This window comes from Vidua macroura, chromosome 9, assembly GCF_024509145.1.
Source record: "Vidua macroura isolate BioBank_ID:100142 chromosome 9, ASM2450914v1, whole genome shotgun sequence".
NCBI lineage: Eukaryota > Metazoa > Chordata > Aves > Passeriformes > Viduidae > Vidua > Vidua macroura.
The window spans coordinates 6,101,821-6,119,889 of NC_071579.1; the positions used below are offsets into that span (position 1 = coordinate 6,101,821).

The 18,069-nt window shown below is 40.0% G+C and overlaps 2 protein-coding genes across 4 annotated transcripts in view; both read right to left on the reverse strand.

Annotated features, from left to right (window-relative positions):
- Positions 1 to 18,069, reverse strand: part of RABGAP1L (RAB GTPase activating protein 1 like) — a 232,992-nt gene that overhangs the window by 151,190 nt on the left and 63,733 nt on the right. The window lies entirely within an intron of this gene.
- On the reverse strand, positions 3,564 to 6,259 carry GPR52 (G protein-coupled receptor 52). Its single transcript, XM_053984805.1, has one exon. The coding sequence runs from the start codon at positions 6,257 to 6,259 to the stop codon at positions 5,174 to 5,176; it is 1,086 nt and encodes a 361-aa protein (XP_053840780.1). The 3' UTR covers positions 3,564 to 5,173.

Below are 18,069 nucleotides of genomic sequence, written 5' to 3' on the forward strand. Positions count from 1 at the left end.
ATTATGGATGTAAAAATGAGGGGTTTCAGTATTTTCCCAGGGCTGAGCTGGGGCATGGAGCCATTAACAGCTTCTTCTCCATTCACATCCCACTCCTTTAGCACTTACAGCTCATGGAGCTCAGGGGATTGTCCTAATATCAGATGGGGAAAGGAATAATTTCTTTACAGAATGACTAGAAAAATCCATGTGTAGGAAGCTCCTCTTAAATACCCTTCTACATTGCTTTCATGCCACCAGCAATAATGGCATAGGCTTTGGTTAAAAATGCTGACTTCTAGGTATAAATTCAGTACATAGAAAAAAAAATGTGTATGTCTATGTAAAATGAGGGGGAAAATCAGGTTTACTTGAACTCTGTGTTTGGTTTAGCAAAAAAAATGTAATCTTTGGAAAGTGATTCCTTTAAGCAATATTCCAGGCAACGCTGCAACAACAGGAAAACACTACCTCAGTGATGCTGCCATTTCTGGAAAGGTCTGCTAATTAATTGACACCTAGTTAACAAAGCAGTGTTTGGTTTGGCCACTCAAATGACACACATGAAAATTTTCAGTGAAGAAAACCCAAAGAAATCAACCAAATTCAGTTCTTCAGTGGGAAGATGTATCGTTCTATCCATAAGAAAAAGAACCAGAGGGAACAGGGGCCAGGGATGAAATCAATGGCTTAAAACTTCTCCTTTTGGTGACAGGGACAATAAAAGTGAAAGATCTACAAATCAGCTGGTCCTGGTGGATGGCTGGGGAGGCCACTGCCACCTTCAGTGACATTCCTCCCCCACAGCAACACCAGCCTGCAGAAACCCTGGCAATGCTCCCTGGCACACTCAGCTCCAGGACCGTGGTGCTGCCCAGCGCGCTGCAACTGAGCTGGAAAGCTGCTAAATAAAGGGATAAATAAAGGGATACCCCCACCCTGAGAACAGCAGGGCTTGGCCTCAGAGATACAGATCCCCAGCATCCCAACACCAACTTTCAAGAAGAATCTGTATATTTATGTCTTTAGCTATGACTGTAATATGGAAAGGTAAAACAGCTCCACATTGAAATAAAATAGCTATTGAAACAACTCATCATTAAATCTCAATTTCTAATATTGACTGCTAAGTTCATTTACCCATAAAAGAACATTTTACTGCTTTTGCTGAGTGTAAAACTAAGTGTAATCAAGGATATTTCACTGTCAAACACTAATGAATGAAAATTAATCATAAAACAAATAAACCCACTATTTTTAAAAGGTCTTACTAAACTATCTGTGAAAGGCAACTCAATAAAGCAACTTTTCCCAACTTTTCAACAGAGGAAGCACAAAGACTGCACGAAAATAGAACTTGCACAGTACTTCATGCTTTACCAAGTACAATTCCAAAATGGATTCTTAAGCAGAAACAGAATATCTTACTATAAGACAATAAGTAAATCTCAGAAGATAGCAATGTGTGCTTTTCATCACTACAGTTCTCTTTCCTGTTAAAGAATAGTTCTTAAAAAAGAAATTTACTTAGCCAGAAAGTAAGGGAGCACACAGAATGTAGTGAAGAAAAAAATATTTCTCTGGTAGTTCTTTTGCTGCCATTACACAGTTTTTTTGACTTTTCCTTAGGTGCAGACATGAGGTTCTAGAAATGGTAATGTAATTGACCTTGACATTGCCCCTGGTATGCTGCAAATATAAGTATCCCAGAGAAATGTAACGGCAAAACATCATCTACCTGCCTAAAGGAGTTTTTTATTTTTTTTTGTGTGTGTGTATATATATATATATATATATATATATGTCTGTTTTGCTTATCTATCAAGCATATAGCTTCATTTTTTTGTTTAGTATTTTACATCTGTTTCCTTTTTATTACCTGTATTATCAACAATGATTTTTTCACATCAACTTCTCTTGTCAGTGTCTGGTCTCCTATTTACCAGGTATTTCATAAACCATGAAGATCTTCAGGCACATTAAAGCGGGAGCCAGCTTTAAAAGTGACATTGTTTAAGCAGGTTTTCCTACAAGAATATGCAACTTTATATAAAGACATAACAAAAATCAAAAGTGATTGGTGATTGGGTGACTGGAATTTCTGTGACTTTTTAAATCCATTCAAATGCCCAGCCTTCTAATTCTGGAAGAGAATTTAGCACCAGCTGGAATCCTCAGACGGCATTAGTAAACAGTAACAAAACGTCCCTCAAATAAAAATTTTAAATCATGAGTTTAGAAAACACTTCCATAAAATGAAACACACATACTAAATTTAAACATTCATGTGACTGACCAGGTCAAATCCTGTCACCTGGGAAACAAAGAAAAAAAGCAGTACTAAAATCTGCTAAGGATGTTTCATTTGACACACTCCAGGAGACTTACAGAGAATAGGGTGAAATGTGACTTTACAGCAGCTGAAATTCAGAGTCCAGGGAAGCAAATTTTTGTTCCTGCACCAACAACATGAAGCCAGTGTTCAACAAACCAAAAACTTTAAAAAGGGGTTAAGAACCTTGGAACCTACAAGCTGGTTCCAGGGTATTGGATTTCTCTTACATTCTCTCCCTCCAAGAACAGCCTGAGGAAAAAGGAAGTCTCTAATTCCACCCGACAAATCCACACACTAAACATGATGGCAAAGAGGAACATATTGCTGACTGTGCCCCTCAGGGTGAGCAAACTTTGTGGTGCAGCCCCTGAGGCCAAGCCCTACCCCTGCCCCACCATTTTCAGGCAATAAACCTTCAAGCTGTTGTACACCAACTGCACTTGCTGAGGTCACACAAACAGGGTTCCACTAACGCACAACTGAGCCAAATGAGTTTGCTCAGGTGTTTGACACATCTGGAGTTACAATACCACAGTCACAACACATCTGCTGCCCACAGCTGAGGTTCAGTTTGACTTTAGCACCTGCTAGAACTTTTCTTGGATTCCAGAAGGTCCCATAGAAACTTGTTACCAGAAATGCCAATGAAAATCAGGAGCTTTGAGCAGCCAGCTCTGGAGCACAGATATAAAATGACTTTACTGGTAAGAAACCAGCCCTGTGAATTGTGAGAGATAAGATATTTCATTGTTCCTTGTCTAAGCCTTGCTTGCTGAGGGCCCACTCAGCAGGGAAAAAAATGACAAAAGAATGACAAAACTAAATGAATCCAAGTCATGTCTGCAGGAAGAGTTGGGGTTACACAACCATACAGAGCAGCAGTGAGCCAAAAGAGCCTCCTGAAATAAACATGAACTTGTCAAAAGAAGGCAGCAAATACATTCCTGGAGACGTGGAGCATTACAAGATCCATGCAAAGGATACTCATTTTTCCCTAATGTCTGTGAGAGCTGGGTGTCAGCAACAGCTCAGCTCGAGGAATGTTTCAAGTCACGTTTGAATCTACTTGAAGATGTGCAATGCCAGAAACCAGAATATGAACATTTTAGACATTAAGAAAGCAGCTTTGAAATTTGGATTTGAAATTGTTCACTTGACTCCTAACCCAAAAGGACTTTCCCAGAGAATAGAGTGTAACATCAGGGAACTAACGCCAAGGCTGAGTTTTATTGACATAATACTACTTTATTCCATTGTTTCAACTTTCTTACAGGTTTAAAAAAAATGTATAGGGGTTCAGAACCACCTCAACAGAACAAAGAGTACAATATTAAGGGAGCTCTAGAGTAAACCACAAGTGTGCACACGTGGTCAGCTTTCATTACAAAAAGTAATAGGCACAATCTTTACATACGCATTTTGGTGAAAGAAGGAATTATAGTGCAGTGTTAAAAGGCACCAATAATCAATAATTGGGCCTTTTTTTAAAAGCCAATAACCATCTAAGGAAATTACATTTGGTTCAAAGTTATAATTTAAATATTGTATTGATTGGCATGCATCTGAACCCCTGGCAATTTATTACACAAACCTTATGTGTGCCCTTGCAAAATCAAAAAGATTTCATCAGTGGACCTGAAAGTCAGCTCAGTACAAAAGGACATACCGAAGCTCTTGGCCTGTATTTAACACCAGACTGTCTTGTTTACCTCCTCTGAGAACACTTGTCTAACAAAGAGCTGCACAGAAGTATTTCTCTTAAAGCAAGTGTAAATTTTTTGATCCTGTAGCATTGACCTACTCCATGTGCTATGAAAACATTAGGCACAGACCACAACTTACGTTTTCTCTTAAAAAAAATACAGTATGTGCAAGTGAGGTTCACACAACAGACTGACAGCTACAACAGTAAGCTCTTTAGATTTCCCAAAGAGAAGGGTCAGTTATTTTTAATTTTCTAAGCAGTGCTGCACACTGCTCTGTGCCACTATCATATCTGCATTAGGAGCACCTGTGGAACCAGTAAGGAAAAACTTCAGTACAGCCTAAAGGACATGATATCAACAGCGTGTGCTGATTGAAATGGGTCAAGAGAGTGAACGACTGGAGAAATCATTGTACATGGGCAGTTGCAGCCAGCCAGGGAGGGCCACTGCTTCCTGCAGAAAGAATGGTTTGGAATCCAGGTAACCTCACAGGTGCCCTCAAACTCACCCACCTGCACACAATGGAATAGAGGGATGCACAGCATGGGGAAAAAGGGGAAATGAGAGGGAGAACTTCTGTGCAAGTTGTACCACAAGGTGCCAGTTTATCCCAAAGCGTCATGCCCAGGGTAGGGTTTATGCACTGCAGATATTTTGTACAACTGAAAATTGTACAATATGTGAGCAAAGATAGAGCTGATTATTACCTGCAGTATCTACTACAGTCCTCAAGTATATAATTTACGGATAGCTGCATACTGTGGTGTTGATTGCTTCCTCTTAAATGCATTAAAAATCTGAAGGCTACAGTATACTCTGACACAAAGACAACTTGTCTACGAGGGGAAAATGTAAGATAGTAACTAACTAATTTGTTTTACAAGGAACCTCCTCTGATGTGCTAGCTACTTCATGCCCTTTAGAAGATTTTTTGTTCTGACTTTCTTCGTCACCTCTGTTGAATTGTTCTCCTGACAGTTTCACAAGAGTTCAGTGACCCTCCTTACAGCTGCCTTTGCCTTTTCCAGGATCCCTTTTAAATTCACTCTAACACCACGGCAAGCTGTTCAAGTAAACATTTCTCTCTGGCAAGTTTCTACATACCACAAATACTATCAAAACTCAGCATTTGATTACATGCACCAGGTTTTCTTTAAATGGAGCAGGAATTAGCCCGTTTCCTCGGCTTAGGGTCCCGTACATCCCTGTCTTTTGAACACACACAAGATGAACATATTGTCTCTGACAGTCTCCGTAGTCCCAGCCTGAAAACGCTGTTGGAGAGGCTATATATCACACAGTTGCAGAAACTATTGCTTATAGCAAGCCATGTAGTTAGGAAGGAGAGTGCTGGGTTTTCCAACACCCTAGAGCTTTCCAGCAGAAAGTATATGATATAAGGGAGCCAGAGCACGTAGAACACGCTGGTTATCCGGAACAAAACCATGGCATAGCGGCGGTCAGGGCTGTGCCCAGCCTCCCCAGCAGCATCCCCCTCGTGGTTAGGAAATCGAGCTCTCCGATCACTGATCTCTTTGGTGTGCTGCCGGCAAATTTTAAAGATGTGGAAATAGGTGAAACATATGACAAAGGCAGCAGGAGCGTACAGTAAGCACACGATAAAGCCAGTAAAGTAGGCATTAGTTAGCCAGGAGGTAGCACACCATTCAAAAATATCTCCATGGTAACCAGGTTTTCCCCAACCAAAAAAAGAAGGCAAGAAGATCAGGCAAGAGTATATCCAGATCAGACTGATGCAGATTCTCAAGCGACAAGGTGTGACCAGTTGGTTATAGGAGAGAGGCTTTGTTATAGCGAGATAGCGATCCACGCTGATGCAAGCCAGACATGCCATAGATACGCTTTTGAGTACAGAGATGATGTATCCAAAAACTTGGCAAGTCAAGGACTCATGGACACCTGTTGAGTAGTGGAGCAGTGACAAAGTAGGAACCAAGCAGCTGACTCCAACAAAAAGATCAGCATAGGCCATGGTCTGAATAAAATAGCTGGTGGTGTAATGATGCAGGAGTGGAGCACAGTGGAAAACAAATATCACAGTTAAGTTACCCGCAATAATTAAAAATGTTAGCAAGAAAATAACGACTGTCTCAAGGATACAGATGTCAACTGCATTGTAGTGACCAAATCCAAGAGGGCAGGAGAGGTGCTCAGATATGTTCATAACACTACTGCTCATATTCAGAGTCCTCCATTCAATCCATCGGGACTGGTTCATGCTTTGTGCTTAGGGGAACAGTGCAATCTGAGCCTTAGTGAGCAGGTGACCTGCTGAACAGCAGCTAAACTCTGTTTCAGCGTCTCACGGTCTCTCTTTGCAGACACTGCCAGTGCTTACATGGGAGAGGATTAGAGTCCCATAGCTGTTGATGCCTCCTCAGCATCAGTGCATCACCTCTGGCACACCTTGGCTTTAAGGAAAAAACAAAATAAAGAAAGAGAGAAAGAAAGAAAAGAAAAACAAAAGCCAGAAAGAGAAAGGCCACTGATCAGCTCCTCCAGTGCTCTTGACCCATCTTTAGCAAACACAAAGCACTTCTAAAACAAACAGAAATAAAAACTGACAAAAGAGACACATTCATTTCCCAGGGAAGGAGGGGAGGGAAATCGCTGACTTGTTTTCCTGAGAAAGTCATTTACTTTGGAATATACTGGGGAGAGGGAGAGGAAGGGAAGGAGTAACCTCAGTACAGCTCAGGTTTCCTAGACCAGCAGTTACTGGAGATAATCTTTATGTCTTAGTTTAAATCACAGACTGTTTGGAGATTAAAGGAAAAAGTTCATCCTCTAATGCTGTCTTTTCTTGTTCAATTCAGAAGATGGTACTCCCATCTTATCCATGCTATTCATTGGAAAGGTAAGGAAAACATTTTTGTCAAGGTTAATTCCAATAGACTCACCACTATTTGGGTATGAATAATGAATTTTATTTAGGGGGAGACAGGTGGGGGATGGAGGAGATTTGTCCTCTGGCTCCCAAGAAAGAAAACATACATCTCACATACAATGAGGAAGATCATGTCTATTCATTTAAAAATGAAAATAATTTAAAAACAGATTTTGGAGACTCATTTCAATATTTACAGTTCCTTTAAACAGTTATGGTCCATTACAGTTATGAATGCCAGAATCATAATTCAGTGTCCCCATAGACAAAATAAATCCTCTTGAATTTAATTTCAGCATTGGCAATTTAAAAGAATCATCTTTAGAAACTCTGCCATATCTACTACAGTGGATCAGTACCCAGGAGTTCATAGGTATATCCATGATATTGCTCACCTCTGTAGCAACAACTGAATCATTTCACAAAACCCCACACAACGAGCTCAGAAACTTCCATCTGCATTCTGCTGGGAAGCTAATGAAATGCTGATTTGACTAGAAAAGCTGCCATTGTTTACTACTCCTTTATTCTGTTGCTCAGCTTCATCTTCTCAGGGGTTTAAGGTTTCTATATTTATTAGATGATCTGCATAATAAATAGTTGCTGTAAAAAAATTGTTCTTCTATTTGCAGGACATTACCTTGTTCATTTTATTCACAGCTATGGAGAGAGAGAAAGCATTAAAAGAAAGCATCTTCTGTGTTCAGTTTTAAGTAAATGCTTGATTCGCTCAGGAATCATTAGGCAGGTAATTAAATGTATACAATCTTGTTTTTTGAAAGGCCCCTAAAACATTAGAACCATCATTAATCCTAGAGTTCCTGAGACTAGAAGACCAGCAGTGAAAATTAATGAATCCACATAAAATCATCTCCAAGGTCATTCAGCTGGCATTTGCTTTAAGTCTCTTTAAAAGTACCAGGATCTCTCTGATGTTTCTGATAGTCCTTGCCGTGTCTTCAGGAGGAATTTCAGATACTAGAAAAGCCAAATGTTCAATTCTGTCGCAGCACTTTGAGAGAAAGCATTCTTTTTGGAGTTAATTTCCTGTCGTGCACCACCACGCTGTACAGAAAGTCCTTTTAGATTTTATAACATCCCCGAATATTTCCGCCTATTTGCTCCCTTTGTCTATAAGCAACAGAGCACGTATAAAATCACTCGTTTCTCCAATTCCCTGTTAAAGCAATAGAGATGCTTTCTCACCTACACGCATCCTCACCAGCCGCTACGTCCGATACTTGACAGGGAGTCAGTCCAGTTACCGCGGTGCGGCTGGAGCGGCTGCCGCTGCCTCCCTGCTCCCCCCGTGCGATGATTGCCTGCACCTGAGCCCGCTGCTCCTCCTCCTCCTCCTCCCCGCCGCAGCCCGCCGGGCGCTGGAGCGGTGCCGGCCGCCCCCCTGCTCCCGGCCCATCCAATGGCGCCGCCGCTGGCACCGGGAGCGGCACCGGACCCACCGAGGCGGGTACCCGCGGCCCCGGAACCGCTGCGCTCCGGGTGCCTCGGGAGGAAACCAGCACGTCCCTCCTAGAGAGATGTGCGTACATAATCCAGACATAACCTAATAAACTACTGTCGTCGCCCCACCGAAACTGTTTGCTAAAACAATCCCACGTTATCTAAAAGAATCATCCCACGTTATTAATTGTGCACTCACCTTTCAAGGATCACCTGCTGAGGTTTAGCTTGGTAAAATATCTGCTGTAGTGCCACACAAATTTTCTAGTCTTCCTTAAAAGGCAAAATTACAGTCTCCTTTTTAATTACATTCCCAAATGAATTACTGCTAAACTTAATACATATATGTTACAAAACTCACCTGTACCAATTTTTGATACTATTCAAGTATTACCAGTACCCTAATAGCTTCAGTATCAGTTTAAATACAAATACTTGTAACACATTATTTTCCAAACTGAACCAATTAACTCAGCTCTCTACTCCTGCAAACAGATGCAGCTATTCCCTGATTAAGTACTCAAACTTTTGGTTACTTCGTGCTTCCTAAAAATAAATCCAGTCACAGAAGTACAAGCATCAAAGTTATCTTACAGACACTCCATGCATCCTTAGACACTGAAGTAGCAAATTTAGATACCAAAACACCAACCACAGAACAGCATTTTGGACTATTAACCAGCAGAAGACATGTCTTGGAGGCTTTAACCAACCAAGTCATTAGAAACTACAGTGATTTAAGTCCTTCTAGCTCCATGGCAAACCAAAGGTAAAATTTTAATAAGCGGCTCCTGAGTTAACATCTTGTATTTTGAGTATTGCCTGGAGCGAATGTCCAAGTCTGAATGACAAGTCTGTAGCAATGTGAAGCAGCACAAACTGCAGCAGTGTAAGAGTGGTTTGCAGCAAGGGCATGTGATCATTCCAAAGTCTTCTATCAGAGGATTTAAGAAAAAATTAAACTATCTCTGATACCTCAGAATGGTAAATGGCTGTAACAACAGACTTAATGACTAAATTTAGACCCTGAGCACAGCTTTAAGCCCCAGTTATCCATACCAGAGCAGAACAATAGGGAGCAATTTTTATTCCTCCTCTTCCCACTCCTCCTGTGGGGGAGGAGGAGGAGGAGAACAACCAGTGTGCACAGGCATGGCAGTGACCAGCACTTCTCTTTGGGGCAGATCGTGGTTGGCACCAGGGATATAAACAGCCAAAACACCTTAAAATGGACATTAGAGAGCCCCAAAGGCACACAGGGGGCATGAGATAAGTACAGGTACAGTCTGACAAAGCAGATCACAGGAACTACGTGCTCACACGTAGTTAATCCTGCTCCGCACAGATTTAAGGACTGGTAACTACTGAAGCTTCCAAATATCACAGTAACCATTGAGTCACCTTGGTCTCAGGTCAGCCCCAGCTGGTGCCTGCTGTGTGTGCCCAGAGTGCTCAGCTCTGAGAACAAGCACTCCTGGCAGCCATATGTTTCAGGTCTGCTAGGAGAAGTCCAGGCTCTGCTGAGCAGATAACAGGAAAATCAATGGCAACCTCTGCTGGCTGGTTCTACATGCAGGTAAAATGTGTCCTCTAAAGAAATTTTAACCAAAGGGACAAAGTGGTTCAAAAGCAGGGAAGTTTGACTTCTTTAGGAATAAGAACAGTCTTCCTTCACTACCAAAAAACCAGTCATGCTGCAAGCTGCCAGTGGCTCTATCACTTCAGCCACTTGCTGTAAACTGCGCCATGCTAACAGCACTAAGTTGTACTGTTTTATGTATATTTCGAGGCAAGTGAAAAGTAATCAGAAATCAACTAGTCCTGATGAAACTATGCAGTTACAGAGGGAATTTTACAAAATGTAGCAATACCAGAATGTTGTATCAGAGACAGCACATTAAAAGCTGTATGAGAAAAGTTTTTTTATTTGGAGATTAGAGGCACAGAGGGCCTCTGGTAAGGTTTTAAACTAAATCTGCTTCAGGATTTTTTCTAATTTGTATTTTAAGAAAAGGAAGTGAGGAAAAGTCCTACTGAAAGAATTGCCTTGCTGTTATCAAGGCAGCAACCTACATGGCGCACATGTTCCCACAGCTGGTTGCATCCAAGCTGGTGGACTGAGCACTCTTCAAGCCCAACAGAAGGAGCAATTCCTCACCTTCTTTATAAATTATGCTAAAAACAATACAAATCACCATACAAAACAGAAGGCTCACACCATCTGATCCGGCTGAAAACAGAGGGGATGTGGTAGGAGCATTAGCTTTGTATATGCAAAGCAAGGCTGTGAAAGCAGTGGTGATGCGTGACCCTGGAAGGAAACCAGATAAAGCTTCTCGGACAGAAAAAGTCCATATGGAAGGAGATTTAGAAGCTCCAAGCAAGAAAACAATCTATTAGTCATTCTGTTTGAAAAGGAATAGCAATATTTGTTTGCTAAATCCTTTGTTGTAAGGAAACAGGACTGATAGAAGCAATCCCTGCAGTGCACAAAGCAGCATCTCAATCACACCACTCATTTCTAGTTTGAAGTCTTCCCTTGTTAAATTTATTGGATGGTCAGCTGGATTAAATGGACACCAATCATTTCTGTAAAATCTTTCTGAAAGGCATTGATGAGAGCAAGGAAGTCCAGCTGAGTGTGGGATGAGGAACACAGCAGTTATTTATTTAGATGCAGACCTGAATGACAGTGCTGTTATACATACCAACTCATCAACTTCTATTTTTCTGCCCAACTCCTTTTTTTTTTTTTTTTTTGGTTATTTTACAGTATTTTTTTCTTTTATATACTTTCTCCTAAGCCTAAAGAATAAAGGTGTTTCTTTCAGTTTGCTTTATTTTTAATCTTAACTACCTCTGGCATTTACTTTTACATGTATCTTATGGACACCCTGGTTTTGTTTTTAATGCCTCCAGAATAATTCTATTCTATAAAGCTTGCATTTGTAGTGCAGCTTAAAAGTAGCAGAGAATGAAGGAAAAATCATTTCTTGCCTTAAAAATTGTGTGTGTGTGTATGTGTGCATAGACAGGGTTTTCTACATCATATTGGTGTTTGAAGTTGTTCTATGAAGTCATATTAGTGCTGTATTTAAGGCAGAAATCTGTTCTATTTGTTATTTGGAATATAAAGCCTCTTCCCCAAATCCACCCACTAGAGCTGTCTATTTAAAACCTGCCGGAGAGCTCGCGCTTACACAAAACACACGGGGATTTTGACCTCAGTGCAGGCATATGATGAGATATAAGAAGTGTCTATATATATATAAATAAACCCATTCTTTTCTTCTCAAAACAAGCTTAGGCTTCTCAAACCCCTTATACTCTGTGGATACCATCTGACTCCATGTCTTGCTCCAAAGTGGGGGCCAAAGTTCTAAGTCAGCGCCAACACCAAATTTAAGCCATGTTGTGCTGGGTTCTACATTCAGCTGAGCTATGAACAGCTCCAAGGATGGAGTTTTCTCATTGGGCCCCTGTTCCAATGTCTGACCACTCCCTCTGTGACTCCAACCATCAGCTCAGAATTTTTCTTGCTATGGTCTGTCTCCATTCTCATCAAGACTAAATACACTTGGGCCAGTGGTAAAAACCCACAAGTGTCAGCTCTGAAGGAAACAGTAATATTGTAGAAACTTTTAAACCACCTGCTAGTCTCATTTTTCAGTTTTGCTATCAGAGACCAGCTCCTTTCCTTCTCCTTCCCACCCTATGATCCTAAAGAATGCCATAAATAATTTTACAGTGCTATGGCTCATGTACCTGGTGATGCAACAAAGATCAAGAGACACTAGGTACACAACTGCTGCTCTGAAATGCAGATGCTCTTGTGGAGCTCTTACCTCCCGGCTACAGGAAAAAAGCCAGCACAGGCCTTTTCTACATTAGGGCAAAACTGGACTTGGTGGAAGCAGCAGAGTAGGTTCTGTAAGGTGAGGCAGATGGAAGAGGCTGGTATAATTTGGAGTCAAGGGTGGGGGCAGTTCAGGAGACTGGAAGCGGACAGTAGCCTTCTAAAAAGTCAAGAGATGTGAAGGGAGCTAATGATCCCTTTTTCCCTGCGACTCCAGCAGGCTCAGGTTCAGCCTGATCCTCTGCTGGACTCACAGCTTGGTCCTTTTCCAGCACTGTTTCTAATGATGCAAGTATCAGCCAGTATCACACAAGTGTTAGGCAATTAGGATGCTGTGATGCAGAACAAGAAGAAATGGGCAAATAATTTTTTTTATGTGGATCAGTAGAGAGAGAGATGGGCATTCACATTTGCAAGTTTATTGTGCAGTCTCTTCATGCTGTTAAGCAACAATTACATGAAATGCTTCTAAAGTTTGAAACTTTCAAATTACTCCTATTATTCATGTATTTAATAAATATTATGCAAGATTTTGGTGTAAATTGCTAGAATCCCCTTTTAAACATTACTGCCTGTGATCTCATGGATTATATTTCATAGCATCACAGAATGGTTTGGGTTGGAAGGGATTTTAATGATCATTTTGTTCCAGCCCTCCCCACCATGGGCAGGGATGCCATTGAAAGATGCATACAAAGCAAATATTTTTCTTAATTTCATATAAAAGAGCATTTTCCTTAAGGAGGAGCTTCCATCAAGATGGTATTGATGGTCCTACAACAAATTGAATCCCCTTTACAAGCTCAATCTGGCTGACAAATACCACCAAACTCCTGTGCCCTGAATCGATGGAAATAAAACTCTGTGCAATAAACTATCAATCAAGGAGTGAATTTACTTCAGGGAAATGCTGTGCAGCCAAGTTAATGGTGACAATTAACATTTTTCAGGAGCCAAGGAACATTTGCTTTAAACAGCACATAAGCTACAGAAGGATGCTATTTACTGACTGACCATGTATGATAAGAAGAACCAGATAAACTTCTTAGGATGGTATGAAAAGCAAACATTTAAACATGTGCCCTCAGACAGTTTCATGTGCCACTTACACTGAACCACCTGCTCTTCCACTAGCAGCAGTTTAAAAAAGAAAAGTATACTGGCAAAACAACACCAACTTACTATCTTCCACTGCTCCCATCTTTCAAGGGATGATTAAAATATTAAATTGCAGGGCAAAAGCAATTAAGAGAATCATAACTGAAGAAATGCTGAAATGTAGAGAACAGTCTGCACAGTGCAAGTAGCATTGCCCTTTCCCTTCCCGTGGGAATCATTTCTCATATTTCAAAATAATACATCAGAGATTTTAGAACTGCATTCATTCAAACCTTTTAGAGACATATTTAGACATTGTTGTACTTTTACTAATACTTTTGTCTGTGTGATGCCAGGAATTACATTCCAGAGATACTGGTATTCTAAAACCATATTTCAAGTGGACACCAAGAAAGTATATGTTGAAAAGGATTCCAGCTTGCCTGGCAAGAGCATAAGCTCAGTCAGTATTAGCAGTAATTCCATTTCAGCAGAGCTAGAATAAGAAATTTTAAAGCTATTTAAAAAAAATATCCCAAACATTGTGATTGCCTGCTTCAATTTTTCACACTCTGCAAGCCAAATAGCTTTCTTAAACTACAGCATGACCTTTTAAAAGGCAAGCAATTTTGATTTAATGAGTTCAGCTGATGAATAATTTATTGCAGCCTTAATTAGGCAGCCAACTTGTAAGGCCCATGCAAAAGCAACTACTAAGAACATGAGGACTGAACCCACATACACCTGTCTTTCAAAACCAAAAGTCTGATGTACCACAGAATAGTTCCACTCCAGTCTAATTCTCTCTTCTTAGTACTCTCTTCTAGCAGTTCTTAGTGAACTGCCAGCCCTTATGTGACAAACTCACTCAGACAGCAAGAACAGATTCAAATCCCCTCTCCATGGATGTGGCTTAGGTTAAACCATCACAGAACATCCTCCCAGAACATCCAGTCTAACCCAGACAGGCTGGCTGGCAACACGTGCCTGGTCACAGCAACATTTTATGGTTTAGTTGATTACAGAATTGACACATTCCACCCTAAACTGTTCCTTTAATAGATTTCTTTTAAAATAGTTCTTCCTCAAGGACATGAGAGATGGCTTAGAAAAGCACTGAACAATCAGGATCATTTAGGGGATGAAGTCACAGCTCCAACTGTTGGTATGGGCAGAATCAGTTCAGAACTAAAGAGCTGCTATTTGTTTTAGTGCAGGGTCTACTGAGGAGCAGGTGGTACCAACCCCAAATCCCAGTAAATCCAATTCCACTACTTCTTGAGAACAAAAAAGCTAGAATTAATCAAAGTAAATAGTGGATTTTTAAGACTATTTTAAACTTAAGTGTTACTCAGGATTACTATTCTACCACATTGTGAAGAAATAGGAAAGAGGAACTTGAGAAGGATATGGCACGATAACTATTTATAACCTGAAGGGTGGCACGATTTCTTTTTATGGATTTTAAGCTCAGCTTCATTTAGACCAAATCTTCTTCCCAGCTGGAAGTGCTGAAGAGGTATCACTTCTGTTCTCCTCCAGCATGGATCTAAACACACTTGCATCAATATCCACGTATGAGAAAGGACAAGGAATAGCTTCCTACTGAGAATGATCTACAGAGAAAATGTTGCCAATAACAGTGGAAGTACATTCCTGGGTAACTCACAGACATGGAATCCAGAAATGAGAGGTGTTAGGAAAATGCCACTGAAAGCAAGAATTACTGACATTCCCCCCAACAGACCTGAGTTAAGCATTAACTAATTAAAATTTATAAAGTCATTATACATCTGATAACTATTTTTCAAGATTAATGACATCTACATACATTCAACTTCCAATAACTAGCAAATTTTGTCTTATTAGATAATGAGGACATTTATATTTATAGCCAGAAATTGGCACATGTAAAATGTTATGTGAGCTAAGAAATAATTTATTCTAGAAGAAATGTCAAACCTGGTATTATCTGCCATCTCTTAAAAAAATGAAATCAAATATATACTTTATCAGAACTAGGAAGAGGTTAAATATAAAGACAACATTGATATCTACAAATCCTTTTGGAAAGGACACTATCAGGAAATGGAGAAGTCAAATCTATAGATTACATTCAAGGCCAACTTCTTTCACCAATATTAAATTCACACATAAACCTCTCCCCTCTGCTCAAGATTATGGCTTGAAGCTGGAAGTCAATCTCTTTGTTCATATATTTTAAAGATATATCACATCAAACTGCCCCAAATGTGCTGAACAAAACATTGCCTCTAACTCAGTGACTTTATAGACATTCTGTATATTGAAAAAAAGATATTAGAAATTGCCCTCTTAACAGTTAAGGTTTTCTAATAACACTAACTAAAAGAAATAAGAATGAAAACCAGCAATTTTTTACAAACGAAAGGTTTTACACAAGTAAAAATTACTTGAAGAAAATTATTTGCATTCATTTTTCTATCTAAGTTATGAAAATAGTCATAAAAAATGCCATAGAACTGGAATAAGGCTAGATTTAAAAAAGTCTTATTTTTCAGCTAATGTTCTAACCCAAGTGCTCACAGGGGATGAGCTTTAGCATATTTCCTTTCCCCCCAAGAAGGTTCTTTATAAAACAAAGCAAAAAAAAAAGAAAGGGAAAAATGATTACATTCAAAAAGCTATATTTTATTGTTATGGCAACTGATGTGCTAAAAATAAAGAAATAAAGTTGTTATGGCAACTAGAATTTTAAAGGCAGTCAAAAGTAGAATAATCAAGCATTCTGCTGGCTTAAAATGTATCATCCATGACTCAATTTACAGAAAGAGCTTCAGAGACAAATACAGGTTGGGTTTTTTGTGAGGGGATTCTGCTTTAGAGATCACAATTAGTATAATTCCTGAGAACTCTAAGAAATGCAAGGGAGCATCTCAAGGTGAGTAGAAAATTACACATTGCAAGTTCTCACAGTTAGGAGGAAAAAACAAACACATTTTACCACTTATCTGATGTGCCAGTGACCTTACCTAGATCCCTAAAATGTACCAGGCTGCCCAGAGAAGCTGTGGCTGCCCCTGGATCCCCAGCAGTGTCCAAGGCCAGGCTGGATGGGGCTTGGAGCAACCTGGGCTGGTGGAAGGTGTCCCTGCCCACCATGGCAGGGAGTGGACTGAAGATGAGACTTAAAGTCCCTTTCAATCCAAACCATTCTAGGAGTCCATGATTAAGGTTACTTAATGATTTCAAATTAAGTACTGGAAAGTTAGGAAGTACCAAAATTGATTTGTCTGAAGCAGCAGAGTTCTGTGTCCTTGTATGTATGGAAAGGTGCCTATGACTACAAAATGATCATATCTTTCAATTTCTGTCAAATGCTTGATGACCACTACAGGGCTCCTAATTATACAAGCACTTTCAATCTCAGAGAACTCTTCTCCTACCCATTATTTCTCAGATTGTCAAAACTACTACTTCTATTTCAAATTAGAAGTGTGCACCATGAAATATTCCAAAAGCCATACTGAGACAAGCCTTAAGCAAAGTACTTAACAGATACTTCAGGAAATTATGACTAGAAACAGTAACTTGTACTGGAAATCTTTGCACTTAAACCATGTACATAGCATGTGCTAGGATCCCAGTGTAAGCTGGTATTTTAACACAGCATGTGCCTTTTATTTTGGCTTCACTGCACTGAAAATTAAGGTTGCTACTAGCAGTACTCATAACTCTTGCCTGACCCACATGAAAAGTCTCTCACCACAATCCACAAGAGCTTTCAGTGAGCAGAACTAGCATGGCCAAAAATACAGCTCAAATACAGCTCTTTGTTTCACACTTAATATTTACTTGGCTCTTTAATTTTTATTGCACGTTTGCTTGCATAGTTAGGAAAAGGAAAACTGAGGAGACCACAAGTGAGTCACTCTTTCTATCCAAAGAAGATTAAATGCAGTTGACTTTGAAACTGGTGCCTTGATGCCAGGTTTGTGTGGTTTTGTTCAGGCTCTTTGCTTCCACTAAACAGAAGAATCAGATTAATTCCTTATTGCAGCAAAAAAATCAGATGTATACTGGAAATTCAAATAATACACAGGGATGTGCAACAAGGCTAACACTGAAAATTCAAGTGGATTTCTGTAGTTTTGCTTCCCCAGCCCCAGTATTAATCCTTGAGGCTGGACACACAGTCCCCTCTCAAGAATCACGTGAAGCTAGCATTTCTAGGAATGTAAATTATGTAGGTAAATATCTTACCTAATCTATGACCAAGTCAACAGCTTCTGCAAAGGAAACTCCATGTACAATATTCACCTTACATACATTTTCAGGAGTCAGGATAAATCTTAGACATGGGAATACCAAGACTTTAAATCGAAGTTTCAGAAGTATGTCTCTGCTAGGGCTGAAGGAGCCCAGCTGCCTGTTTCCAAGGCTTGTTGCTGACTCAAGCAGACACAGCAAACAGTCCTGAAAAGACAACCAGCTGCTCTGAGCTTTCTATGAAATTAACTTCCTCGTTGTGTAATAGCCTAAACTTAATCAAGTGCATGGCTGCCTGAAATATATGGTTTTGAGCTCAAAAAAATGAGCAGACATCCAAATATTACTCCTTGACTGCCAGCTGTGTAAATCCACTGCTGGCATTCAGCATCAGCATTCTTGTTGTGTCAGGGGCAGCCATTCTGCATTGAACTCACATGCAAGTATAAAAGCATCACCAAAGAATACTCATTCTAAC